Source organism: Corylus avellana, chromosome 7, assembly GCF_965113065.1.
Source record: "Corylus avellana chromosome 7, dhCorAvel1.hap1.2, whole genome shotgun sequence".
Classification (NCBI taxonomy): domain Eukaryota; kingdom Viridiplantae; phylum Streptophyta; class Magnoliopsida; order Fagales; family Betulaceae; genus Corylus; species Corylus avellana.
The window spans coordinates 22,413,803-22,441,509 of NC_142496.1; the positions used below are offsets into that span (position 1 = coordinate 22,413,803).

General features: G+C 36.1%; 3 protein-coding genes across 4 annotated transcripts; 2 read left to right on the forward strand and 1 right to left on the reverse strand.

The window, feature by feature from the left end:
• Positions 1–2,532: 2,532 nt before the first annotated feature.
• LOC132184626 (uncharacterized) lies at positions 2,533–13,826 on the reverse strand. Of its 2 annotated transcripts, none has more exons than XM_059598328.2 (13): positions 13,660–13,826; positions 13,479–13,515; positions 13,319–13,376; positions 13,033–13,118; positions 9,815–10,866; positions 9,517–9,696; positions 9,243–9,421; positions 7,709–7,940; positions 6,394–6,529; positions 4,746–4,840; positions 4,536–4,659; positions 3,407–3,616; positions 2,533–2,882 (listed from the first exon to the last, which is right to left on the reverse strand). In XM_059598328.2, exons 1-12 carry the CDS (start codon positions 13,740–13,742, stop codon positions 3,533–3,535), a joined length of 2,346 nt encoding a protein of 781 aa, XP_059454311.2. In that variant the 5' UTR covers positions 13,743–13,826; the 3' UTR covers positions 2,533–2,882; positions 3,407–3,532. The 2 variants fall into 2 exon arrangements, with proteins under 2 accessions (XP_059454311.2, XP_059454310.2); XM_059598327.2 differs by having other exon boundaries at positions 13,319–13,379.
• A 1,430-nt stretch (positions 13,827–15,256) lies between these two features.
• Positions 15,257–21,453, forward strand: THO5 (THO complex, subunit 5). The gene is made up of 8 exons (XM_059597340.2): positions 15,257–15,584; positions 16,173–16,463; positions 17,718–18,054; positions 18,911–19,248; positions 19,380–19,639; positions 19,967–20,552; positions 20,632–20,766; positions 21,178–21,453. Exons 1-8 carry the CDS (start codon positions 15,351–15,353, stop codon positions 21,442–21,444), a joined length of 2,448 nt encoding a protein of 815 aa, XP_059453323.2. The 5' UTR covers positions 15,257–15,350; the 3' UTR covers positions 21,445–21,453.
• Positions 21,454–24,010: 2,557 nt separating this feature from the next.
• Positions 24,011–26,639, forward strand: LOC132185608 (cytochrome P450 CYP72A616-like). The gene is made up of 5 exons (XM_059599366.2): positions 24,011–24,356; positions 24,511–24,731; positions 24,918–25,162; positions 25,534–25,903; positions 26,117–26,639. The coding sequence occupies exons 1-5, from the start codon at positions 24,080–24,082 to the stop codon at positions 26,540–26,542; spliced, it is 1,539 nt and encodes a 512-aa protein (XP_059455349.2). The 5' UTR covers positions 24,011–24,079; the 3' UTR covers positions 26,543–26,639.
• The last annotated feature ends 1,068 nt before the right edge of the window (positions 26,640–27,707 follow it).

The window sequence follows — 27,707 nt, forward strand, 5'->3', positions numbered from 1 at the left end:
AAAATCCTTAATCTTCCCCACTAATACCAAACTTAGCCATTGAAGGCATCCCTTCAAAGGGAGGGAGTGTAAAATAAACAATTCATCGTGGAAGGAGCTCTCTGCCATCCTCCACAACATATTGGCAGATGGACAGCCTGGGCTCGAGCGGTCAAACCGGGTTATGCACCAAACAAATCATAAAAAATGGGGTTATTCAATATTCACCGTCAGATTCTCTTAATGGAAAGTTCTAAATATGCAAGGAAATGGTCTTTAGGGCTTTTTAATTTTTTATACGATTAAATTAGCATGGTAGAATTAATAGATTTCATCTGTTTAATTCATTTAGAGACAACAGTAGAAACTATGAAGACCCTTTGATTGCAAGTCCCCCCTGAATGGATTTGTCAAGATTAATTGGGATGCGAGTGTGGATGAAATCAATGTTACTGTAAGATATAGCATGAGTGAGGTGTTGATAACATTGTCGACGCCAATAGACCATATTATTGCACTTGATATTGCAAAAGCCACAGCGGCATTGTGAACGGTAAATTTTGCTTAAGAATTAAGATTTTATAGGTTGGCACTGAAAAAGAAAATTAAAGCCGGTGTAGACATCTAATTGATGAAACTAGATGAGTTTTGAACTCTCTACACCGCTAGAAGGTCAACTATATCAAGCGAACTATAAAGAGCGTAGCCCACCTACTTGCAAAGGAAGCGTTAATCGTAAAGGCAAAATATGTTCTTATAGAGAAGTTTTCCTAATGTATTTGTGATATTATTTTAGCCGAGTGTTGTACTTCTCAACTTTTTTTTTTTTTTTTTTTTTAAAAAAAAAAAAAAAGAAGAAGAAATGTTGGATTAAAGTTGACGTATACAGTTTTATATTCACACTTCGAATTTAACATGTAACATAAGGACTGACAATTTTTTACACGATCTACGAACTCGATACAAACTGAATTCAAAATTAGCGAGTTATAATTGAAGAATTTAATCTATTTAATTAAATAAGTTGAATTAAAATTAATCAATATCATTTTATACCCATACTTTAACCCGACTAGAACCCGATGCTTGAACACAAATTACCGCCCTTATCCTCAGCCAAAAGGCTCCAAACTCAGGAGTGGTCATCTGCATGTGGCATGAATTTGGACACATGAGAAAACTTTGGTCAGACGCAACGAAACGTGTCTGACTTCTTGGTAGCATATGAGGGCATTAAATATCAGAGTCAGAGAGTTTGGTTTTTTTCCTCATATGACTCGTGACCTCTGCCATGCCAGAAGGGCTTCACAGGCTTAGGAGGTTAGACTTAGAGCTGGTGTCCTTTTCGGTTTATGTTAGACTATATGCCCAAATCCTCGAATTGTCATTCTCATTTAATCATTCTCTCGAATCAACATTTATTAACTTAGAATTGAAATTGACATTAGCTAATCAATATTATTGTCGAGTTGGATGTAGTCGGAGGATCAAGTGGCAATTAAATTACATATTTTTGTTTAGAAATTTGATATCTCATTTGGAACCCAAGTTTGAAGTCTCATATTTTTTATAAAAGAAATGTTATAGGTTAATAAGTTTTTCATATTTCTTTACAATCAACCATTGAGTTTGTAGGGTCCACTATTGGCTTATGTGAGATCTATGTAAGTCTACAAATTCAATGGTTGATTGTAAAGAAATATGGGCTAAATATGAAAAACTTATTAACTCTTAACATTCCACTTTTGACAATTTCAATAATTGTCTCACTTATGAAAACAAAGTTTGAAATCTCGTCTAGCCAAAAGGAGAAAAAGGAAACTACACTTTCCTTCGCAATCTGACACTATTAGTAATCATCCTCCCAAGCATTAAAAGAACAATCAACCCTTTCAAATTACTAGATACTTTCAATTTGCTCACTCTGTTAGTGGAACAGGATCCTCTTCGGTTCGAATGAACAAAAGAGTATTCAGTCAGTTGTATTGCAAAAGTATTTTTGTTATTTCAAATAGTTATATTGAAAATGTATTTTTGTCTTTTTACTTTTTGAAAAAACAAAAATACCTCTCCAATATCACTAACAGAATATTATCTGGTTCAAATGAACTGAAAATGATCATAATTCTCTTATAGCACTTTATGTAACTTGAATCGAAAATGCATCATGTGGTCCACACGTACCTCAAATTGTCCATTATACCCACAGCTAGAGACAATCAACATGGCCAAAAGAGTCATTTTTTTTTTTTTTTTTTTTTTTTAAATTTTTTTTTTTTTTATATAAGGGCATAATTATTTTTTCACATGTTGCATTTTCCGGCCAAGTTAATAAAAAATGCTAATAGATGAAATGAAGTGAAAGTGTTTTGTAGTTTGAGAGAGATGATCGTCACTTTCTAAAGTGTAGTGAGGTGATTGCAAAACAAAAACTGCCGGAATTAGAAAAGTAAAAAAAATAAACTGGTATATCATGCAGGATTTATTTTCTAATTTGTATTTTTACGCAAACCTTAAATAGTGAGTTGACACTTCAGTTTTTTTTTTTTTTTTTTTTAATATTTCTTTACAATATTCATAAGAGTTATAAGAAGGTTGATACATCACAATCTCATAACAAATTCCACGGAGCCCTCTTTCTTTCAACCTTCTGTAGTCAATGTCCCAATCTAAAAGCCTAAAACGTACCCTCCAGTACGCCAGCTCGGAGGCGTACGTCCTAAAGAAACTTTAAAGAATTCCGACCAACTCAAGCCCTTGATATAATAAACCCATCACCTCAAAATAAATTAGTTCAGAAAATAAATATTTAAATTACTTGATATGCTGACTTATGTTGGGCTCTCTTCCGACCAAGACATCAATAAGCCGTGGCCATTCTTCACTGGTTGAACACGATGTCCCTGCATTAAGTATTTTGAACCCAGCATTCATAAAAAGTAAACGAACCCTTTTATTAATATTAGATGGCATTAGGCCGGCAGATAAACTCTCTAGACAAAATTTAACCTATCTTTTGAACAAGAATAACCCAAATACAAAATAAATAATTAAAAACAAAAAGCCAACTCCTACTTCATTGGGTGCCTGTGCTACAAATCTCAACTCTATGTTTCCAATGACGCTTTACTGAGTTTGAAAGACAAACATAAAAGAAAAGCCACCTCCCCCACTTCCACTGGTGGTTGAACTAATCACTGCCAACATGATCCACTTTCTACCCAATATGAACACTACCCCCTGCATCATTCTCCAGCCCTAAACGTCTCTCCTTTACTGTTATTGCCACCTCTTATCCTCATCTACAGGGTATTGTAGTCTTCCCGTACCAACCCAAGCCTCAGCTTATTGAATTGGCATTTAGTTTAGGTTGTCAGGAACCATATTCTTCTAAAATCCAACATCAGTGTATAGAAAAAGTACTTACTTTAATTTATATGCACTAAGCCACTAACCACTCTACTCCACCGTGCTGCAAGATAGCCACCTCAACAGCTGCTGAATGTCTAGATAATATGGAGTTCAGCTACTAACTACGCACACCACCTGTCGATCAGGCTGATTTATTGTCCACTGTTGGGGCATTGAAGTAAGCAGTTATTGCCTTCAACTTGCCATTTAAATAGTTCTTCTCAACCTGGGACCAGGGACCTCAGAATTAGCAATAAGAATATGAAATGTTATTAAGAAAGAAAGAAAAATAAGAATATGGCACGATTATATAGCATGAGAGAGACGAAGTTCTTGAACTGAGAATATTAACAAACCAAACAACAATTGAAAGCCCAAATTAAATAGTACTACATGCTATCAGTAAGAGAGGGGCCATACAGTTAAAAGATGCCAGTAAATTCCTTTATGATTTTATGGCACAATTACAACTTGAACACTCAGTGACATCACAAGAGATAACTAAACAACAATGTGTCCAATTTTTCCTTCTATCATTAGGTTAACAGAAAAAATAGTAATGTAAAAATCTTCTCTTAGATAACTAACATATGTAAATATTAAGGACAGGGCACACTTTGGACAAAACCTGGTCATTCATTTTTAATGAAAACTAAAGGTCCAAAGCCAATTTCAAGAATGAACACACAGAAAGTTGACCCATCACAATTCATTAACAATGATTACGAGGAATGAAAATTGGCATCTTGAAGGTGGTAGCTAGCCTAGCTAGTAAGGTTTCTGGGTGCGTACCAAAAATCATGGAACAAGTCCTGCCTTCACCAAGGACACAGGTTAAGGGATGAAAGTGCTACCTCTGACTGTGAAGCCAAAAGGCCTTAGTGGCCTCTAATGGACCAAAATTATGCCATTTATTTTTAAAATGATCTTATGCTACCATTTCAGCGATTATTAGAGAATGGAATTTAACACTAAAAGATATAGGAGCTTAAAATGCAATCAAGCAATTCTAAAAGCACAAGCATCCAAATGCAACCTTTGCCCAATGATCTTCTACAGTACCTGACTTTCTACAGAGGATAGAGTGACATTGGGTCTACTAATTACTCATAAGAGAAATCTAACTGAATAAACAAAATTAGTACCTCTAGTGCCCAGGGAGGATGAGAAGATAAACATAACTCTGCCAATTGGTTGAGATCAACATTTCGTGGGAGAAACATAACAAGTCTGGAAGCAATTTTCTTTGCAGTGTTAAACAGAAAATATCTGCACGAGTACAAATCAGAGCAGCATGAAGTTAACACCTGTCTTCATGCTAACCTAATGTCCAACTTAGAAAGAAAAAAACTCACCCATCACGTGGCTTTAGCATTGTCTTGATGTCATAAGTCTGCACTTTGGCATAATCAGGTCCCCCCCAAGGAGGTGATAGGAAAACCGTGTCTGCCTGTAGCACCAAAGAAACGATGCTGAAAACAGTGAAAATATTGAAAAACCAAAATATAAAAAGGACATATAAAGAAATCTTAAATGTGTGCATCAATTATCAAGCATAAAAGTACATGTTTCACATTTCAGTAGACAATATCTAAAAGTTAAGCAGCATAAAAATATTAATATCTGGGATGCTCCTCAATATACAAATGTTAATACCGTAAACTCAACCATATCTTATGTGCCATTACTTCACTCTTAAAAACTGCTTCATTTGTATGAAAATGTACAATAATATTTTCAGGTATATTAATAATGTCCTTCATAGCGACAGAGTCAATGATAATCTAAGCTCACAATCGTTCCACCCCCCCCCCCCCCAACCATTGGGTATGAAAAAGGGCATATCCTAGATTATATCTCTGCTTTCTCCAAATTTATAATTATATTTACTCATAAATATAACAGAGGAAGGAAAATAGAAAGAATACTACCCAAAGCATCATGCAATTTCAGTGGATGAGCCATGATTAGACTTTGCAGGCTGGGGGGAATGAAATTATCAAGTGTATCATATAAAATTTACTGCTTTTCACAATTTTCATCAGATTTGCAAGACCACATTATTGTTACTATATAGCAATTTTTATTTTATTATGGTGAGAAATTTTATCCTCTATCCCTTTTTTTAATTTTTAATTTTTTTAATTTTATTTTTTCCAAACTTTTGAGGTCACCAAGTAGAAGTATAATGTATGCAATCAAACATTACATTTCGAGTCCTGAAAGTTTCAAACTCTTTTTTCTTCCCTATAAATTTCATTTGCCCAGGTAAATAATCTAAAAGCTACAAAACTTATTTTCTTCAATATCTCAAGATAAAAAGAGAGAATTTTTTTTTTATAAGTAATCGAAATTTCATTAAAGGCGTAAGGCTCCCCAGGTACACATGAACAATATAAGAGAAGCCACCTAGTTAGTAGAAGTAAAAAAGAAAAGACTTAAAAAATGTAAAACAAGCATGAATTGAAGGATTTGGTTGACTTTAGTGAGGGTTGGTTTCTGTCACACTTTGGAACCTTAACTAGCTATCTTGACAAAAAAACTTAATAGCATCCATGTAGAGAAAGCCATTATTTTATGAACATTTTAAATCAAAGAGAACATGCACATTATCTTCCCCTTAAGTTTCCTGAGAATTATTATTTGTTTTTTTATTGGTATGTTACACACGCACCCGATGGGACTTGAACCCACGTCCTCACCCTCCACCTTGCTACAAAGGGAGGAGTTACCATTTGAGCTAAAGCTCAATGGTTTTCTTAAGAATTATGCTGTGTCATTTTCTTGTATTGCATCAAAACAATGTCTATCTAGTGTTAGCCCATGTGGCTTTCATTCAAAAGGTAAGGGGGGAACATATTCTTGATGATATATTCAACAGAAGAAACACTCTCACTTACCTCAGGCAAAAGATAGACAATGTCAATCAGTGTGGTGGCAACTTCCACCACACAATAGTCAAACACTGTCAAATGTTAATATGTTAAGAGACATATTTAATACCTTCAACTTTGGTGCCAAATTGAAGAAGTCCCCTTTTATGAAATCTATTTGGTCATCAACTCCATAGATGGTAGCATTATGATGTGCATAGTTGATCTTCTTTTCATCAATATCAATTGCCGTGACATGCTTGCTCCTGAAAAAATGACAAATAAAAGAGCAAGCATAATTAATTAAATTTAAAATGCAAAGCAGAACTTAATGGAAAAGTGACAGGAATTTCCACCTTATCCATCTACATATATCATGAATAAAATGATAGGGACGTGAAACCCAAATCCGCTGAAGGTATATACAAAATATTTATAGAGATACTTCAAATCAGTTAACCTGGGTAAGAAACCAAACGGCAATAGTTCAAAATTTCAACGGAAGTTGCCTTAGGTTGATCAGATCTGCACCAGTGAATTATGCTGGTGTAGTTGTGCTTTAAGCATAAAATTGAGTCTGTTAATGTCAGAGTATCATCAAGCTTAAGTCTTCAATTGGATATATACATTGCGACTGCAATGGTTACATTGCAGTATAAGAAATCAATTAGGACATATTTCATTTAGTGTTGAAATGCAATCAGGAACTGAGACAAATGAAGATCACTTGATGACAACATGAAATGCATTCAAATAAAAGGTGACTCATATATTATCTTCCAGTGTCCATGGGAAGTTCCAATTCCCTTTGACAATGTGGAGCATCTGGAGAAGATCAAAGCACACCCATTTACATATAGAATTTTCCATTTTCATATAGTTATTAGATCGGTGATACAGTAGTACGTTAAATTTCATATAATTTTTTTCTTTCTTTCCTTTTCCGTTTGGTAATTTACACACATACACAGAGTTCACCGAGAACCTGTGACCTCACCCTCACTCAATTCTTAAAAGGGGGAAGGTGTCATTTGACCTTGAGCTCATTGGTAAATTTCACTATCAAGTTCAAAGACAAGTGAAACATTATCAGAATGTCTCTAGAGAACAAGAACTAATGGGAAGACTTATGAAAGGTGTGTCCATTCCCAGATGTACACATTAACCACAGTAACAACAATCATAAAAGGGAAAGGAGAAAAATCATAACCAACACAGTGCAAAAATCACAGCTAAAAAGGCATGTATAGGATGAACCCCCAAAACATTGAGAAATAATAGTTTTTAGCGTAAGGACCTCCAAGAACAGACACATGGTCCAAAATGCCACCGGCTTTCAAGTGAAACTTCATGCAGAACTATAACAACCCTCCCGTTTACTCAAGGGGAGCTTTAAAATTATTCAAAATAAAGAAATCATAAAATGAAGTCACAAGGATACTCACCTTTGAGCAAATTGGATAGCATTCCCACCAACTCCAGTAAAACAGTCAACTATGATGCCACTGCCACATCGAGATGCATGGTGCCTAGCTATCGACTCTGGAGTGACAGAAAACCATCCTTCTTCATCCATTTTTACACCTTCATCAAATCTGGAGAAGAGTAAGTATCTCTGGCACCAGTATTTGCCAATATCAGAAGAATATTCTCCAAGAATTCCTTGAGATCGAAGCTCTGCATTATTTAACCAAGTGTTAACAGTATTCCAAAGCACCAGACTATTATTGGCAATAATAGCACAAAACAGTCAATTTTCTGGTAAATAGATCAAGCATACTCAACAGACAAAGGTGGAAGTATACTAATTGATAGATAGCCTGATCTGTTCTGATAGATCAAAAGAGTAGGAATAGATAGAGAGGGAATCCATCAATAATAAGGGGAAATCTCCTATTTCTATCTATTGATAACTAAAATCCCCTTTACGGAGGATAAGCAAGATCACATACTTGACCTTCTATTTTAGGACCTTTGGTTGCAGAACGCCAACCATACGTGCAAGCATCCAATCTATCTTCTATTAGTTTGACCAAAGTCATGTGCACTATGAGATGTAATCATCCATATCATGGCTGATTAACATAGACAATACATTTCATTCAGGGGAAAAAATACAAAATACAGTACATTTTATTTTCTGCAACTCTTTGTTGATTGACTTTTACCACCTAAGAGAGATTTGAATCCAGAGAATAATTTTCTCAATTCTAAAATAACTTTTTGCAGTGCCTCAAATAGGTAAGGATATAAGAGGATTATCAATTATCATTATCGCCCTCTTCACTTCCACACATCAGATCACACTACAAAACAGAAAACTTGATTCTTTGTAATAAAAACTTGCATGTTCAAATTACACAAACCTGTCAAAATAAACTACGATCTTTCTCTTTCTTGCTTCACATATTAAATTACATTAGAATAATCAAGATTATTAATGCCTACATGGCATATTCTGGTCAAGATGTCCGAGTTCTTTTAGTGACTGTGATTAGATAATAGTGTCTAGAACTAACACAAGCAAGGTGATGACAACACAGAATCATGCTCTTGTAAGGATGAATTTAGAAGACAAAAGAAGAAGAAAACAATATGAAAACCAAAAAAAAAAAAGATTGCCCACCAATACAATTTTCAGCAGTTAGAAAAGTTAAGCTAACAGCAGAAGTCTATCATGACCCGTTGCTTTAATCAATCAGTTGTCCATCATGAACTACCAGACAACTATTATCAATCATAAATCACTGCACTGACAAAAGGAAGAATATCTAACTAGAAATTGGAAATGGATGCACAAACAAATACAGGGGAGCCAAAGGTGCCAGCTAGGTCTCAAGTCCTCATATCAGAGACAGAGGAGAGACAACCACCTTCACCAGAAATGCTGTGTCCAAGAGAAGCTACCTCGCCTTGCATAGGCCCAAGTAACCTCAAATGAACCAAGAGTGAGAGAGAGAAAGAGATGGAATCACGAACCTTCAATGCCATTGGACAATTTTCTTTGTCTTCGTGCTTTTCTCACCTTCTTTTTTTGTTTTGTCATGAAAGGGTCATCATGGGTATCTATCATATCAATCTTATCGGTTACAGTAACCACACTTCCCAAAGGCAACTGACCACACTCATAAACTGCTTCAGAAAGTGTATTGGTCAAGCTGCAAGCAAGATTCAATGTTAGAACCTGAGTGGGTGAAGCTTTTAATATAAATGCTGAACCAGACACAATCATCACCATGCTTTTATATTCTACCTGCTAATCTCTAAGAGTTGAAAGGCTTCATCGTCTTCGTTTACATCACAAATGATGATCTTATTAGGTTTATCAAGTATATCAACACAATCTAGTTCATCAGGTCTATCAGCATATGTCTGTCGCAAATCACCACTGAAGACCTCACAATAAACTGGCTGCTTGATTTTAATTCCTGAACTACAACCATAATTGGATACTATTCAAGTTCAGTGTCATCTACAAGAGCAACATAAAAGCACAAATGCAGAAATTAACAGGCAGACATGCACACACACACAAATGGAAGACTGAGTACCTGTCAATATGCTCTGGGGTGTTTGGTAAAAAGGATAATGCACTTTCATTATTGCAACTAGTAATCTCATAAAGTGCATCTGTATGCTCAAAACTTTTGCTCGCAGTAGTTACGGCAACAACAGACAAAGTGTTGTCTGCACCAAGTCCAATCCCAACTGAGAGCTCATCGGGTAGCTGAGCTCCTAACTTGTCATTATTCAACGATTCCTCAAATGAGTGAATTTTAGTTTGCAAATTACACACATCGGCTATCTCTTCACCAAAGGTAACATCCATTTCAGTTCCCTCAGCAATCAATTCATTATTGACGACACCATATGCTAGATGTTCCATCCCTGGGGGTGGGTACCATGTAGAAGCATGTGTTTTGATATTATAAAAATAGTTTCTCCCATAGAAAGAGTCCCAATAGACCATCCAATCCCCAAGATCATCATTACATTTACATTTGTCGGTCCCATTATGGTCAAGCGACTTTGAACAAACGGTACATGCAACTGAATCAGAAGCACATTGCTGCTCAGTGCTCATATTATTTGAATTATTCTTGTTTCCTGTGTTATAGCAAGCGGCTGATAAACCTTCTGAACATTCATAATCCAATAATGTCTCATTACATTCTTTCTTATTGTGGTCAAAATCAGCATCCATCAAATATCTTCGTGTAGGAGGTCCAGCATTCCAGTTAGTCAAATTAGCTGAGTCACAACCCCGGCCATCATAGGATCCAATGTCAGAAATTCCATAAAAGACACCTCCCTTGTCAGTGTCACAAGTGATTCCAGTTGAACTTGCAGAATTATCTCCATTTGAGGGGCATTGGGATATTTTGACATCCACTGCAACACCATAATTAGATGATTCACTTTGGCCCAGCATTGTCATAGAACATAAAGAACTGCTTGTATTATCATGAAAAATAATAGGAGATACAATCTCCCCTTCACTCACTTGGGATAATTCAATCGCTTTATCCTCAATATCTTGATGATTGTTAGAATGCTTCACACGTGTACCCTTTCTTTTGGCTTTACCCATTCCATTTCTCTTCTGAAAAAAAAAAAAAAAAAATGTCCCAGATAGGCCAAAAACCTGGCAGTATAACTAGTAGTAAATAATAATAGCAAGAATGACAGTGGAAAATGGTGATCTATACAATAAGAGTGATGAGGCAGCCTCCAACAACTCCTGGATTCGCCACAAGTAAGTTTTATATACTTCATTTTCATACTTAGGTTTTGTTGGAATTGCGGTTTCAAAACGTGTTGTTTGAAAAAGTAGCAATTCAAAAGGCAGTTAGTTTATGAAAACATAATTTTTAAAATCGCAGTTATACGTTTGGTAAAATTTGTAAAAGAGTGTTGTTTTTGTCAATTGAGTGTTTTGATAACATCGGCACTAAAGTGTTGTTTCATGTACAAATTACCAATAAGGACATAATAGTAAGATAATAAAATCTCTGTACGTACTGTGATAATAAAATAGAATAAATCTGGCCTAATAATTTTGCATGAACTTTTTGAAGCGGAAAAGAGGAACCAATAAAGTTGAAAACTATGTCTGATAATTATGTTCTATGTGGAAATCATTCATGTCATATTACTGCTCGAGAAAGGACTGTCTTTAGTTGTATTCGAACGAAATATTTTCATCCTAACCATTTAATGTTTTAAATAAGTAAATAACCTTCAGAAATATTTACACCTTTCTTGAAAGAGAGAGGTGTGGAATGCAACTGTTGGTTATCTCCCATGCAAATTGAGTGGACAAATAGCTGTTAGGTCACAAATGGCAACAATAGTTTGAAAACTCTGAAACAAACCCAATGTGACGTTAATGTAAAAGCAAGAGATTCCTACCTAAAAATTTCTACCACACGACGGTCAAGAATATTTATGATTCAAAAGAGCTTCCAAAGCAACATCCCTCCACAAGAAGGTTTATTGAAACAAGAGTTCATACAGTGTGAAATCCGGTGAATCGTAACTTCTCAAGTAAGTTCAAGTAACTTAAAACATTGTACTACTCTCAAAACATAGATATTAAAATAAGATATCCACACTGCTCGATGCCTGACAAAATAAGATATCCGCAGTTGTAGTTTCATGAGCTCCAGTAGTTAACTTTCTCATTTGTTCACAAGATATGGAACTGGGGTTACAATAAATTAAAATTCACAAGCCAGTCTAAAGTCCGGTCCTTGCGCTGACACACACCCCCGTTGAGCTTAAAGATAAGCTTATAAGACTAGCTACAAGAGAATAGGCCAGCTTTTCTATAAATAAAAAGAGAGTCGTTACCCTCTTGAAGTAGAGGAAGAAGAACGTTGCAATTCACTTTAAGTAGAAGAAGAAGAATAAGCAACATTGTTAGCTTCAAGAAGAAGAATAATTGTTAGGTTTCACTGTTGCTTGCGCTTGAGAGATAAGGTGAGATGTTTACCTAAGATTTGGAGGCTAAGACGTGACAGAAAACGGCAAGAATGACCAGCACAACAGGCAGAGCAAACCAACACCAGTGAGGTGAAAGAGAGCAGAGAGGTAGAGAGAAAATAAAAATAAGAAAGAACGAGGGTTTGGTCTTGTTTTGGGTGGGTATTCATGTGATTTCATTGTTTAGCTGACACTTATACTACCTGTTGCACAAAAATGCTGTTTTGCTTTAAAATCGTGCATTTTTTAAAAATGCTCCCTTTAGCTGCTGTATGGAAATGTGGATTTTTCTACGTTTTCAAATCACTACTGTTTTAAAACACACTGCCTAACACAATTTTTTTTTGCAATTTTGTGTAAAAACGCACATTGGCCTTGCCAAATGGCAGGGCCAAACGCACTCCCAAAATGCTAAGTTAAATGACAAACAATCAACTTATTACAACTCCAAAAGCATTATAGGTTAAATTTTTATTATAATTGTTGGATAGCCTCGATTGCTGTTTTGTAGTAATTACATGAGTTATATTTTACTTCATTACCTATTTTATATACTTCCTCTTACGAGTTTAAAGACAGAAACCCCTTTCTAGATGTTTTTCCGGTGGTAAAAATATGAAATGCAAATTATCTTTGCCCTACCATTAACCAATTCCATAACCTCTCAAAGGAATAAACCTCAGTTTTCACTAGCCATGCCCTGAATAGATTAGCCGTACCCAAGAAATTAATCTTAATAGGCATAAACAAGGCATTGACCATAAGAAAATAGACGCAAACCTACCTCCCTGTTTGTGTTGAAGGAAAGAGGAAGCCCCAATTCATCCATCTGTTTGGTGAGCTCCATATGTTCTGGCAAAGTGCTATAATCTGAACAAGCAGCCCAAAAAGATATTCAAAACTTAAATTTCACTTTAGACACATAACATTATCATAATAAAATGTGATACAGATATGTGATCGAGATAATAGATAATAATCCTACTATTCACGCACTTATTACTAGTGCACAACAGAGGAAATAATGCAAAAACTAAAAGAAACAACGGGGACGAGAGAGATGGACTTGCCACTGGCTGTAGAAAGCATGTTTGAGCCGTTGTCATCATTATCATCCCCAGCTGATTTCTGCTAATTCAAAGAAGAACGAAATAATTTAAAATAACAAACAAAAAATAAATAGACTTGCAGAGAATACTAAAAGTGAAACTCAAAGAAACAGAGACTTACAGAGCCCCCTTGTGGTGCCTCAATTGAACCATCGTCCCTGCAAAACAAGTTGAAAGGGAACGCAAAGTGAAAACTTGCCCTTATCTTTTGGCGTATATACTGTTTTCTGTGCGTCTCTGTGTGTGTGTGTGTGTGTGTGTGAGAGAGAGAGAGAGAGAGAGAGAGAGAGAGAGAGAGAGACCAGAGAGAGACTTGGGTGAGCTTGAAGAGAGAGCCGAGAGCTCTGATAGCAGGGCCTTGCCACTCTGGTTCGACGATGTCCATTGTGAAGAAAATCTTGGAAAGGATTTGACCAAAGATGATTTAGGTCAAGAACAGCACTACCAACTTCAGTTCCCGTTACGGTGAGTCGGTGACCAATGGAACATCCAGGCCCTGTGATTTTATAGCGTGCCATTCTTGAACGGCGCGAGTTACACGGCATCTTGTAAAATAAAAACAACCAAAATAAGATATTATTAATTTGAAAAATCTATTTAATTCCTCTTCGTTGCAGGTCGGTCTGCTACCTATTTGCTGTTTATTTATTTTGTAAATTTAATAGATGATTTGCAAATTTGTAATATAGAAATATACAGCAGATGGACAGCTCACAGCATGATTTGTAAAATTTTCTTTCAATATACAATATAAATTTTTAAAACCGACACCTCAATTTACACATTTACAACGCTGGATGTATACTGTTGTTTATAATTATGTTATAAAAATAGAGAGTTTTACTATTAGGATGTGGTATAAAAATTTTATTTAATCGTTTTCAATAGAAATTTGACACGTAAGTAAAATTAAAATATTGTATTTTTAATTCAATTAATATAATGAACTTTTTAATTCATTATAATTCAATGCTCCCATCACTTATCACCGAATCCTTCACGCACCTTTGACTTCGAGTCCTTGACATTAGGGGTGCGTTTGACAATCGGTTTTGGTTCATGTGCGTTGGTTGTGCACTGTAGAGTAAGTTTGAATGGTCTACCAAAAGCTGCAGCATAAAAGACATTGTTACAGTGCTTTTGTTGTGTTTAACACGTCCATTTTCAGTCTGCATTTAGTGTTTCAAAAATGCCCCTGCAGCAAACCCATTTAGAGTGATATTTCTTCCCACTTTTGGGTTTGCTACAAGGGCATTTTGGGAACACTAAATGCAGACTGAAAATGGGCATGTTAAACACAGCAAAAGCACTGTAGCAATGTCTTTCATGCTGTAGCTTTTGATAGATCATTCAAACTTACTCTACAATGCACTGCCAACGGACAAAAGCCAAAATCGATTGTCAAACGCACCCTAGAGTTTCTAAAACTAAATAAGACAGTGGCTTTGATTGTTTTGTTGATGGTTTTGTCAACGAGTATTTTGTTTAGAAAAATAAAATTATTTAGTGTGAATGTTTATATTATTTTTTTATGTTTCAAGCTAATGTCTGCTTCTTATTTGAAAATACAAAATACCCAATTTGTATCATGACTTTATATTGTAGCTAATAAGCTAAAGACCCAACAAACCATAATAATAGAAACAAAAGAAACTTGCATGATTAAAGTATATTGTCTATCTGAAAACACTATATAATGAAAATATTTTTTTCCAAACTGTAAATATAGAAAAAAAGATTAATCGTTCTCCAAGTGATGGCTCAATCGGATAGGAATTATGTCACTAATTTGAATTAATCCTCGATTTATACGGTAAAAAAAAAAAAATAATAATAATAAAGGATTCGTTATAAACTGTTGCCGTTTAGTTAAACTCTTAAAAAGTGATTTTCCTTTGGAACGTCGCCGTTAAAGGCGTTTGAACCTGGAAGGGCAACCCAGCGAGTATCTGAGCATACACGAGCATCACCTAAACTCGGGCCAAAGGGCCAAATGGAAGACGGGGAGATAGACGATGGGGCGATGGTGGTAGACGAGGAAGTAGCAGTTCCAGCACCGCAACAGCACAAGTCAGAGAAGTCGGCGCACGAAATGCTACAAGAGAGCAAGGCCTCGGTGGAGGATATCGTGGCGAAGATGCTCTCCGTCAAGAAAGAAGGCCACCCCAAATCTCTTCTCCGGGAGCTCGTCACTCAGATGTTCCTTCACTTCGTTACCCTCCGCCAGGTCCCTTCCTTTACTCTCTCTCTCTCTCTCTCTCTCTCTCTCTCTCTCTAGGGTTTATGGTTTCGTTTAAGCGGTAAAATTCCATTAATTTGATTAAGAATTAATTAAGTTCATTTCTTCAACTACAAGCTAGTGGAGTATGACTAGTATGCGAGTGAGAAAACAATGGTACCTGGATAAAATGTGATTTTAGCAGGGGTTACGTCTAGAGTCAAACTCGAAGTGAAACTGTTTTTGCTTTTGTGCGATTCGTTGTTTCTTCTTATTTTCTGGAGTTCGGAAATCGTTGTTTTGTGCATGCAATGGAATTAGGTTTGGTGGTTGAAATTGTAGAAAGACCAACACAGCTATGGGAAATTAAAAAAAATGCGAGTTCAGAAAAAAAAAAAATGCTGAAAAAGGCACCTAGCGATGTTTCTGTAAACCCTAGTTTTCATGGATATGGTTGGCAAAAAAATTCACAATTTCCTTCATTTTTTTTTGGAGAAAGACCATTTTTGACAATAGCATCTAATTGTCACTACTTGAAGAGCGAAATCTGTTGAAATGTAATTGTTATAAATGATTGTTTACGATGTTCTCTCACAGGCAAACCGCTCCATCTTGCTAGAAGAAGATCGTGTGAAAACAGAAACAGAGCGTGCAAAGGCACCTGTGGACTTTACTACCCTCCAGCTTCACAATTTGATGTACGAAAAAAGTCACTATGTTAAAGCAATAAAGGCTTGCAAAGATTTCAGGTCAAAATATCCTGATATCGATCTGGTATCTAAGGAAGAGTTTTTCCATGATGCACCTGAAGAGATTAAAGGCAAGATGTTGTCGAATGACAGTGCACACAATCTGATGATGCAGAGGCTCCAATTTGAGCTGTTCCAGGTGTTTACACCTCATTATATTTTGTTGCTGTTGTCAAGAATTTGTCATAATTTTTTTACCAGAGCATGCTTGCTATCAGAGTGCTTGTTGATTGAGTTAGGAATTATTGGGATTGGTGTTTAAGACTTGAAATAATTTTGACCATCTCCTATAATATCTCAGTTACGAATGTGAAAGAAGCAGCCGGAGATTTAGAAACATTTAGTATTCCTCCATTTCAAGATTAACAGGGGATTTATGAGATATTACAAAAATATAGGTGTGCATTATTCTAATTTTTTAAGTTTTTTACTTGAACTCTGTTCTTCCCTTCCATGAATAGCACTACTTAGTGACAACAAGTGGAGAAGCGCTTTATAAGTTTTTGTTTAAAGGAGAATTTCTCTTTCCTCTGGTGAATTTCAGGGAAATTATGGAATGCAATCTAGCAATCACAGTATGATAGTTTTTCGCACATTTTCTCACAGTGCAGGTCCTGCTTATACACTGTATTTGGCCTATGACTAGTTGGTACTCAGAGGCTGACTTTCTATCTCTCGAGTTACATATTAATAGACGTAGGGTTGGGATGGGAATTATTATCTAATTTTTGAAGTTTTTAACTTGAACTCATTTTTGCACTTCCCTGCTATCAAAATCCACATGGGACTTAATATTTTCTTTATGTGCAACTTTTTTCTTATGGAATAATTCTCCCACAACTTTTGTATAGCTTTTCAAATTTAACATTTGATGTGGGAGAAGCTTTGAGTTTTAGCATAATCCTATTTTATAATATGCCTAATCTATCTTAAAATAAGGCTAGAAGCACTCTTTTGGCTAAGGATCTGAAGTCTTTAGGAAAAAAACTGAAAGGTATGGAAATTGTCGATCTAGAATGATGACTTCTCCTAGCATGTGCTTGTTTGCTTTCTTTTTTATTAACACAGATGCCCTTGGACTCAAACAGCTGTGAAATCACACATATTTGATGTACTTAATGGCTGTGGTAAGGATACATGCATATGTTGCCAGTAGATGTGCTATGTGTAGAATATCATTAGTGGATGCATGGTGCATTTCATTAATCTTTTAATTAGAATCAAGTATGTTCCTGCCTGATTTGGAAATTTATTTTCCTTCATCCCAAAATAATTCAAGTCTCGCAGTAAATTTGGAGTTCATTCTCATGATTGGTGTTCGTGTTTGTTATTATTGTCACTTTTGTTATTTATTATGGTATTGGGCTTATTGATTTATTAACATCACTTTCAGCGAAAAGAGCTATGCAAACTTCAAGAGAAACTTGAAATACAAAAGAAAAAACTTTTGGATACAATTGCAAACCGCAAGAAATTCTTGTCAAGTCTACCCTCGCATCTTAAGTCTCTTAAGAAAGCATCCTTGCCAGTACAGAACCAGTTAGGGATTCTGCATACGAAGAAAATTAAGCAGCACCATTTGGCAGAGTTGCTTCCACCTCCTCTCTATGTGATTTACTCAGAGTTCATGGCACAGAAGGAAGCATTTGGTGAAAATATCGATTTGGAGATTGTAGGAAGCGTGAAGGATGCTCAAGCTTTTGCTCGCCAGCAAGCAAATAAGGACACTGGTAATTGATATTCATTCTCACTTTGTAACTACTTGGTGGATAGTTGTTTAATATTTCGACTTCCTATATTATTGATATATCATGGTCAGAAGCTCTTTTTTTTTTTTATTCATATGTAAAAAACATGATTTTTTTCCCCATGTAAAAGTCCATATGTGTTTGTGCAGAGTTGCTTTTCTGTGATTCTGGCATTGATAGAATTATGCATTTTACACAAATTAAGTTGATCAATTATCAAATAATTCATTTTCTTTTTCAGATGAATCTTTTGTATCGTCAAATAAGGGCACTGTTTTGATATTCATTTTCACTCTGTAACTACTAGGTGGATAGTTATTTAATGCTTTCTGGTCTACACACACAAACACATACCATGGTATATATGTATGTGTGCATGTGCGCATGCAAGTCCATATATGCTTTCTATGACTGTGGCTCCATATATGCTTTTTGTGATAGTGGTATTGCTAGAATTATGCATCTTACACGAATTAAGTTGATTGGTTGTTAAATAATTCAGTTATTTTTTGAACCTTTTGTACCTTCAAATAAGGAAACTGGTAATTGCTATTCATTCTCTAACTTAGATTAATTAAGTCGATCGATTATTAAATAATTCAATTATTTTTAATGACTCTTTTTGTATTGTTATAAGAATCCTATCTGATATGGTTTTACATTTTTGGAAACTAACAGCATAATAAACTGGTTTTATGTCTGTTTCACATTAGAGTATTGGCAACTGTAATATTTATTTGTTAACACACCCCACAACACCCCCCCACCCCCACCCCCCACCAAAAAAGAAAAGAAAAGAAAGAAAAATGAACACTAATGGGGTTTATTAATGACTCAGGCATATCTACCAGTGTAGAGAATTCTAGATTGGAGGATGATGCACCCGATGAGGAAGATGATGGCCAGAGGAGGAGAAAGCGGCCAAAGAGGGTTCCAAGCAAGGAGAACCTTGACCAGGATGGAGTATATCAAGTTCATCCACTTAAAATCATCCTTCATATTTATGATGATGGGATTTCTGATCCTAAGTCTGCAAAAATTATCACTCTCAAGTTTGAATTCTTGTTAAAGTTGAATGTGGTATGTGTTGGGATTGAAGGGTCTCATGATGGAGCTGAGAATAACATCTTATGCAACTTATTCCCTGATGACACTGGCGTTGAGCTTCCTCACCAGGTATGGACTCTTGTTGGGCATTGTCATTTATCAATATACCCACTTTATATCTTTTTTTTTACCCCCTCTCATTTTCCCTGTTACATTTTCCATTTTTTTTGTAATGACTATTTTTCTGGATGATGGTGCAGTCAGCCAAGCTCTGTGTTGGTGATGCCCTTGCATTTGATGAAAGGAGAATATCACGTCCATATAAGTGGGCCCAGCATTTGGCAGGGATTGAGTTTTTGCCAGAGGTGTCACCATTGCTTACTAGCCATGGAACCCAAAGTGGTGAAACAGCTAAAAGTGAGGTTGTTGTATCTGGTCTTTCGCTGTATCGCCAGCAGAACCGCGTCCAGACGGTTGTGCAAAGAATTCGCTCTCGGAAAAAGGCTCAGCTGGCTCTTGTGTGAGTCGCTGCTTTGTATGTTTGGAATCCTGGATCATCAAGGAAAAACTAGAAATCAATAGGAGAGAGATATCAGTGTGGTCAAATCTGAATTTAGAATTATGGTTTTGTTTTACTTTGTTGAGACTCTTCTTGGCATCTTTTATAATATTTAGTGGCTGATATTTTGGTTATTTAAGGAACTTCAATCTGCTCTGCTTGTTTATGACTTGTTTGTTTGCTGCCTTTTATATGTGGGAACTTTTTTTATTGGGGCTCTCTATATCTTGTTTGTCAGTTCTCAAGATGTGCTTATGTTGAAAGTTTGGAATTCTTATTGGCTTACAGGGCACAGCTTGATTTGCTTATGAAGCTTAAGTGGCCTGCTCTAAGTTGTGAAAGTGTTCCATGGGCTTTGCATAACCCTTTGTGCAATTTGCATGGTTGGTCGCCTGTAGGACCCCCACCCATTCAGGCCTTATCTTTGCCTATTATAGATACAGAGCAAGTTCGGGAATCTATAGATGCTGACACGATTGAACAACCTGGTACTTCAAAGGAAGAGCTAGAAAGTACAAGGGAAGATGGGGAGCTTCCATCTTTGGTTCCTGCTGCATTTGTCAATGGTGATGTAAAACTTAATCGCTCAAAGGGATCTAATCTTGAGCATTCGAGGCAGCTTGCTTTAATTTCAAAAAGCCTTGTATCTCCAATCAGCGTGGCAAAATCACAAAGTTTCAAGAAACCTGATGAGGATTTGGATCTAATATTGGATACTGATAGTGATCAGGATGCACCTGCATATATTGAGCCTGAGGTAGAAAATTATGAGATGGACAATATGTCATGGGTGGATTATGGGGCGAGGGAATTTTGTGTTGTTTTAACCAAGAGCAAGGATACTGACAAGAGCCGTTGGAAGTTAGAAGCCAAGGTAACTAAAACTGTGTTACTTTCTTGAATTCTGTTTATTTATTAATATATTGGCTCTTCACATCAAAATCTATTGGCAGATCAAGATCAGCATGGAATATCCTTTAAGGCCTCCTCATTTTGCATTGAGTCTTCGCACTAAATCTTCTGGGGGAAATCATCCTGAGAGTGATGGTTCTGAGTGGCTTAATGAACTTTGTGCTATTGAAGCTGAGGTAAGCATCTGAGGTCTTGGGAAAAGCTATAGTCAGTGATAATACTATGCTGTGGCTTATTGGACTAATTCTTCAAAATATAGAAGGACATTGGAAGGATTATAATGTGATTGCAATTGATTAGCTTCCACTTAATGTCATAAATCACTACCCTCATGTTTTAACCGAATGTTTCGAAGTCGCTTTTGGTGGAAGAATTTTTATTATGGCGTTTATGATGGAGTTGCTGCTACTGACTTCCCAACATTTTTCTCAGGATAAGCACAGCTTAAATGAGTTTATCTGATAAATTCTTTTGTACATAATAGTTTTTCTCACGATTACTGAACCTTGTTTGCTTCTTGATAATCCCCGCATATTTCCATCATAAAATGTTATTACAAGTTGACATTTTGCATTTGCATTTTGTAGATCAATCTTCACATATTAAAGATGCTACCTGTGGATCAAGAAAACTATATTTTATCTCATCAAGTTCGTTGTCTTGCAATGCTGCTTGACTATTACATGGATGACACATTCCTATCCTCCGAAAAGAGAAACAGTACGTCAGTGGTTGATGTTGGTTTGTCTAAGCCTGTCAGTGGCAGGCTTCTTACCAGATCATTTAGAGGACGGGATCGTAGGAAGATGATATCGTGGAAGGATATGGAATGCACTCATGGCTATCCTTACTAGGAGGTTTCTGAAGCCACTACCTGTAAGCCACGAGGTTTCTATAAGTCAAGCTGAATCTGTTCTTGTTCTTAGTTGATTTGCCATTCATTTTGTTGCCCAAAAGTTATTCCTTTTTCTTAAAAATTTGGCTTTTTAAGCTTGTTAAGAAACTCAATTATCTTTTTCCATCCAAATAATCATGAGATGCCGATGGAGTCTTAGCAATTTCCAATTCCAAACGTGTAATTATATATGAGAAACTTTCTATCCTCCCTTTCTTTCTTTGGTTTTTGGTCAATTGAGCGAGCTCAGTTTACAACACCATTATCTAATGGATCTGTTTTTATTGCTTAAATTCTGAAGTTGAAACTTGAACGATTCAAGGAAAATACTCAACTTTCTTTTTAAACAATAGAAACGGGAACTTCCCTTCAATGTTATCGTAATTCTCGAAATAAATTCGAACAGAACACCACTACTACAAAAATTAATATAATTCTTCAAATGGTTCAAACACACACCCACAAAAAAAAAAAAAAAAAAAAAAAAAAAGTGCTGAAACCGTAAGACGTGTAGGAGAGAGGCTCATGAAACTGCGTCGTATCGGTTCGGGTCACCCAATTGGGTAGAAGAAATTAATAAAGACGTAGAGCGTGGCATGGGAAAGCGGCACAACGGGCAGAGGTGACTCTCCTCCAGCCAGCGGCCAACACAATCTTTGTGATACACATGCTGACATGGCATACGTCTAAGCTGATCTTTCCCCTCCAAACAACCGGAAAAATTTTCCAAGCACACCGCACAACATGTCACCGACTCTACACAGCTTTCCAACGTCACCGCCTCCAATGCATCAACTGACTCGGCACTGGCGCCCACACCACCAAACACATTGTCCTCTTCGATCGACGCTTGTATTATTGCTTGCTCTTCTTCATCGTAATCCAGCTCCTCCACGTACGCGTACAGTGTTCGTCTCCGCCGCCACCGTATAACCATAAAAGCAACGCCTATGTGCACCGTGCACGGATGTTCCGCGCTTGCTAACGCTCTTTGAACATAGCCGGCGATGTCATCAAGACAGTCATTCCTGTATCGTCTTGGGACTCTTCGTCTACTGCGTCCCACGTTGAACTCTGTTCCGAATAGTTTCCGCTTGAATTCTAGGACCGCCCGGTGGACCTGCTCCAGGTTCGGGCTATCCAGCACGTCAACGGAAACATAGCAAACCCGGATGTGAAAGCACACATCGTCGCTCGCATGCGTGCAGTTGTCATCGTTTGGCAAGGTATCGACGTTGGGCTGCCAAACCCTGCACATGTATCTGTATTTGCTCCTACGACAACATCGAGCGATGGATGATAGCAGTGATTTGGTATCTGTGAAGAATGATGAAAGATTGCGGAAAGAAACCATTACTAATTTGCAGTTTTTGGACAACTTGATTCTCAGCCGACAAAACGAGAGAAAAGCTAGCGGCTGAACTTTTATGCAATTCGTGATGTTCTTGGAGTCTGACCCCGGTTGGCTTTATATAGACGTGTTTTAAGGCGGTGGAAGGTCTAATGGGCCTCTGGCCCAGTAATTATATTTCTCCGGCTTCAATTGGGATTTGTTTTAACTCCCTAGCCGGCTTGGTGTTTTACTCCTTCTTGGACTTGGAGTATTTTCCTACTTCCAGCCAATTTCAGATTTCTCGCTAACGGATTTTGAGCCTCTCTAAAAATGAGGCTTTGCAAAAAGAAGAGAGTGAGAGGGAGAAAAACTTAATAGCCGCACATCTTATTAGGGTTTTTTTATTTTGTTGTGCCAAACGGTACTTAAAGAAGAAAGAGTTTTTTTTGTCAATTTTTTCTCTCTTTTGTGTGAGAGTGATATCTTGGTGTATTAGGGCTTTGAGTTTTGAGTGGTTTTCTTCCTACTCATTTTTTGCTTTCTACTCCTTTGTACTCCATCTTGTGTTAGTGAATTTTCTCCGGGTCGTCTCCGCTAGTAGAAGTAGGCTTGTTAAGCCGAACCACTTAAATCGATCTTGGTGTCGTGTGTGATTGATCTTTTTTATTCTGTTATTTTTTGCTTCTTTAAGATCCTGTATTTTAATTTTGTGCACAACAATTTTTTTTTTTATAAGGTAAAAAACAAAATAAAACCAAGCAATAGGTCTGGGCCGTCTGGCTTCGAGTAGATGAAAGGTCCCAATCACTAAGAAAAAAAAAAGAAAAAGAAGGACGAGGTCACGATCACGAGGGGTTCAAGGCCTTGTTTGTTAAACCCCACCCCATCCCTCACATTCCACTACTCTATTCACTTCATTTTTTCCAAAAAAAAAAAACATTCTTACTTTTATATCAAATCATTCACTTTTTATATTACATCATTTACTTTTTATTACCATTCAAATTAAAAAATCACTACAAAATAAAATTTTCCACTTTCCAATACCACTTTTTCATTTTTCCATACCAATCATTATTTTATTTTTTATTTTATTTTTACACCTAAACATGCGGTGGTGTTTGTCAAACAACACCACCCAAATAATTCATTCTTGTTTCTTTTGGGAAGACGGAGGTATTATGGTGACAAATATCCCCAATCGGATTCTGCTCTAAATAAAAAAGCTCTAGTGTTTGTTTCAAACTTGGAAGCTAAAGAAATGGAAGATTACATTTTCAAACTTGTGGCAATCTCTTCTGCTTTGCTACTTCTTTATCCCGTTATCAGAGTTGTTCATGTCATCTGGTGGAGACCCAAAAGGCTTGAGAAGCAATTGAGGCAGCAGGGGATCAGAGGAACTTCTTACAAGCTTTTGCATGGAGATATCAGAGAGATTAAGAAGTGCACCGGGGAGGCATGGTCCAAACCGATGACCCTAGACCACCAGATTTCGCCACGTGCCTTGCCATTCTTTCATCAAATGCTACAAAAATATGGTAATTAAGCAACTTCTTACAAGCTTTTCAGCCTTTTTGTGTAGAGAAAAATGGTTAATTTATATCAGAAATGGTCATTGAATGATTCCAGATTCTTAACAATTTTTCTGTCTCAAAGACTGGAAATGAATTAATATAAGAAATTCGTCTGTAGGAAAACTGTGTGTATTTTGGAATGGAACAAGACCAAGATTGATGGTAGGGGACCCAGAGTTAATGAGGTTGATATTAGCAGATAAGTATGGTCATCTTGTAAAGATGCCACTGAACCCTCTTGCGGCTATGCTACAACTGGGTCTGTCAAACTTGGAAGGAGAGCCATGGGCCAAACACAGAAAGCTTATTACACCTGCTTTCCACCTAGAGAAGTTAAAGGTAACTCTACAAGAAACTTATATTGAAAAAAAAAAAAAAAAAAACTGAAATAAGGGCATTTCATGGATGTTCCAGAAATTTATTCTGTGCAAAACAAATTATTGTTTTGACAATATCCGAAATTATTGTTTGATTGAGATTAATCATCAAATAACTTTGACTAATTGTTGCACTAATTAAGTACAGAGAATGGTTCCAGCATTTGAAACCAGTTGTTTTGGGCTGATTGATCGGTGGGAGAAATTGATTAGTCCTCAAGGATCAGTTGAAATAGATGTAGCACCAGAACTCCAAAATCTTGCTAGTGATGCCATAGCTCGGACAGCCTTTGGAAGCAGCTTTGAAGAGGGCAAAAGGATATTTGAACTTCTGAATGAGCTGACCAAATTGGTGCATGAATCCTTCCAAAAAATTTACATCCCAGGTTTCAGGTACTGCAATGCCAATTATTATTAGGCTTATCCTAATTAGCCTCTAAATTAATTAACCGCATTATGCATAATATTTAGTTAACATTTTGAAGGCCTACATCAGATGTGTCACAAACAGTTACCTGCAGGGATTTAAATAAGCATATGTAGTTGACAGATAATATTGTTTACCAATTCTGAAAATGATGGTATTGACTGGTCCCATAGCCAATAATTCAATTCGGGGATTAAAAATTGTTTAAAACATAATTGAAAAATGAAATGAATGGTATCTAATTAAATCTTTATTTTAATTCTTTAGTACATAATAATTGCAAATAATGCTTTTTTTTTTTTTTTCTAATCCTTGCAAATAATGCTTATTTGTTCAGATTCATTCCCACTAAGAAGAACAAAAGGAGATATAATATGGAGAAGGAGATCAATGCAATATTAAGGGATATGATCCGTAGGAAAGAGGAAGCAATGAGAATTAATGGAGATTCGGGCAACGATGATTTACTAGGCTTATTGTTGCAATGCAAAGAAGAATCCGACAATAATGGTTTAACAATTGAAGATGTTATAGAGGAGTGCAAGTTGTTCTACTTTGCCGGCCAAGAGACCACTGCCACCTTGCTCACATGGACACTCATTGTTCTATCTATGCATCCCGATTGGCAACAAAAGGCAAGGGACGAGGTGCTACACATCTGTGCCAAGAGATCACTTGATTTCGAAGCCATAAATCAACTCAAGATTGTAAGTTTCCTTGTCAATATTGCACGTAATTCTTTAGTATATATGAATAGAAATAACGAAAGAATGTCTTGGAAAGTCATTTCCTTTTCTTAAACAATTTTTTTCTTCTTAATTCTCTCTTCTCATTCATGTGAAAAAGGACCACATTTTTTTCTTAATTTATTGTAAAATATAATTGGTGTTTTACAAGCATTGTATGTGCCCTACTTGCAGGTTCCAACGATATTATATGAAGTCCTTCGACTATACCCACCTCTGACTTCTCTTTATCGACATACTCGTCAGAAGATCAATATTGGAGGCCTATCCATCCCGGTCGGGGTTGACTTGGCATTACCGGTGCTACTTCTACATAATGATCCAAATTATTGGGGCGAAGATGTTGAAAAATTCAATCCTGAGAGATTTTCTCAAGGCATTTCGAAAGCAACAAAGGATCAAATTGCTTTCTATCCATTTGGTTGGGGTCCTAGAATATGTCTTGGCCAAAATTTCGCCATGGTAGAAGCAAAGATGGCTCTAGCTATGATTCTTCAACATTTCTCTTTTCAACTCTCACCATCTTATGCTCATGCTCCTTGTACTGTCATTACTCTTAAGCCACAATATGGTGCTCCAATTATACTGCACAGAATCTAAGATGTTTGATTGTGCGGAGATGAATAAATTCTGATATATATAGTTACATAGGAAGATGGATTCTATTGTAAATTTTTAGTTTCGAGAGGATGTTTGGTGCCCCATACTTGTCCTTTTAAAATGATTTTGTTCATGTTAAATCACCATTTATTTGTAAAGAATTAAGATGCTAATGGGCCACTGGCCTAGAACTACGTCAAACCGACTCTCAGACTGTATAGCTTCGCCATGTCACACCCTTTCTCTTTTGGGTCTAGGATATTTTTTTTTAATCTTTTTAATTTAAGCAGTGAAATTCTATTAATTTAATTATGATAGTGAGAAAACAATGGTAGCTAAATAAAATATAATTTATTTTTGTAACGTTAATACTATGAAATTATGCTAATTTTGCATTTTCTCAACATTCTGTCAATATATTTAGCTAATGCGGCTTTTAATCATTTTTTAATTTTTTTTTTAAATTAATATTTACCTAAGAGTAAATTAAGCGTGTCACATCAGCTGAATATAGTAAGAAAATTAAAGGAAAAAAAAATACAAAATAACATTTCTGGGTCCAGCTCAGGAGAGAATTATCTGTATACCCCAAGTGGTAATTAATTACATATATATGCATATAAACAGTCGAGTTGAGGAGATTATTTGAAGACCTAAAATCCATCAAAAGAAGATTGTTAACTAATTTCGGTGACCAAAATGCATTTTACTAAGTCAGAATCTAGCCTTCCATGTTAATTTACATAAAGCCAATTGTTATTAAATATCATTTTGTTCGAGACATTTTGGATAATGGAAAATTTTCATTACAAAGTAATCACTCCAAAAACAATGTGGGACTAAGGTTGTTTCATCAAAGAAGTTTATTTAGCGTTAGAATTTTGATTAAATGATTAAATTTAGGGTTAAATACCTTATTCACTTATGTGGTTTAACTTATTTATTTTTTGACTCCTAGGGTTTACTTTTATCACATGAGGTCTCTCTAATTTGCCTAAAGACGAAGATGGCCCCTCCGTCCAAAATTTGACGGAACGCCACGTCAGCACCAATCACGGTTTGACACATGTCCATATAATTAATTAATTAAAAAAATATACTTTTTAAAATTAAAAAATTATATTTAATTAAGTAAAAAAAAAAAAAAAAAAAGAGGGGTGTCCGC

Coding starts and splice junctions, on each gene's coding strand:
- LOC132184626 (XM_059598327.2), bottom strand. CDS start 13,742: ATGGACATCGTCGAACCAGAGTGGCAAGGCCCTGCTATCAGAGCTCTC. Junction 9,422..9,516: donor CAACTCTTAGAGATTAGCAG/GTAGAATATAAA, acceptor TCTTGCTTGCAG/CTTGACCAATACACTTTCTG. Junction 3,617..4,535: donor ATCCTCCCTGGGCACTAGAG/GTACTAATTTTG, acceptor CCCTGGTCCCAG/GTTGAGAAGAACTATTTAAA.
- THO5 (XM_059597340.2), top strand. CDS start 15,351: ATGGAAGACGGGGAGATAGACGATGGGGCGATGGTGGTAGACGAGGAA. Junction 18,055..18,910: donor GCAAGCAAATAAGGACACTG/GTAATTGATATT, acceptor TTAATGACTCAG/GCATATCTACCAGTGTAGAG. Junction 20,767..21,177: donor TTTGTGCTATTGAAGCTGAG/GTAAGCATCTGA, acceptor TGCATTTTGTAG/ATCAATCTTCACATATTAAA.
- LOC132185608 (XM_059599366.2), top strand. CDS start 24,080: ATGGAAGATTACATTTTCAAACTTGTGGCAATCTCTTCTGCTTTGCTA. Junction 25,163..25,533: donor ATTTACATCCCAGGTTTCAG/GTACTGCAATGC, acceptor TTATTTGTTCAG/ATTCATTCCCACTAAGAAGA. Junction 25,904..26,116: donor CCATAAATCAACTCAAGATT/GTAAGTTTCCTT, acceptor CCCTACTTGCAG/GTTCCAACGATATTATATGA.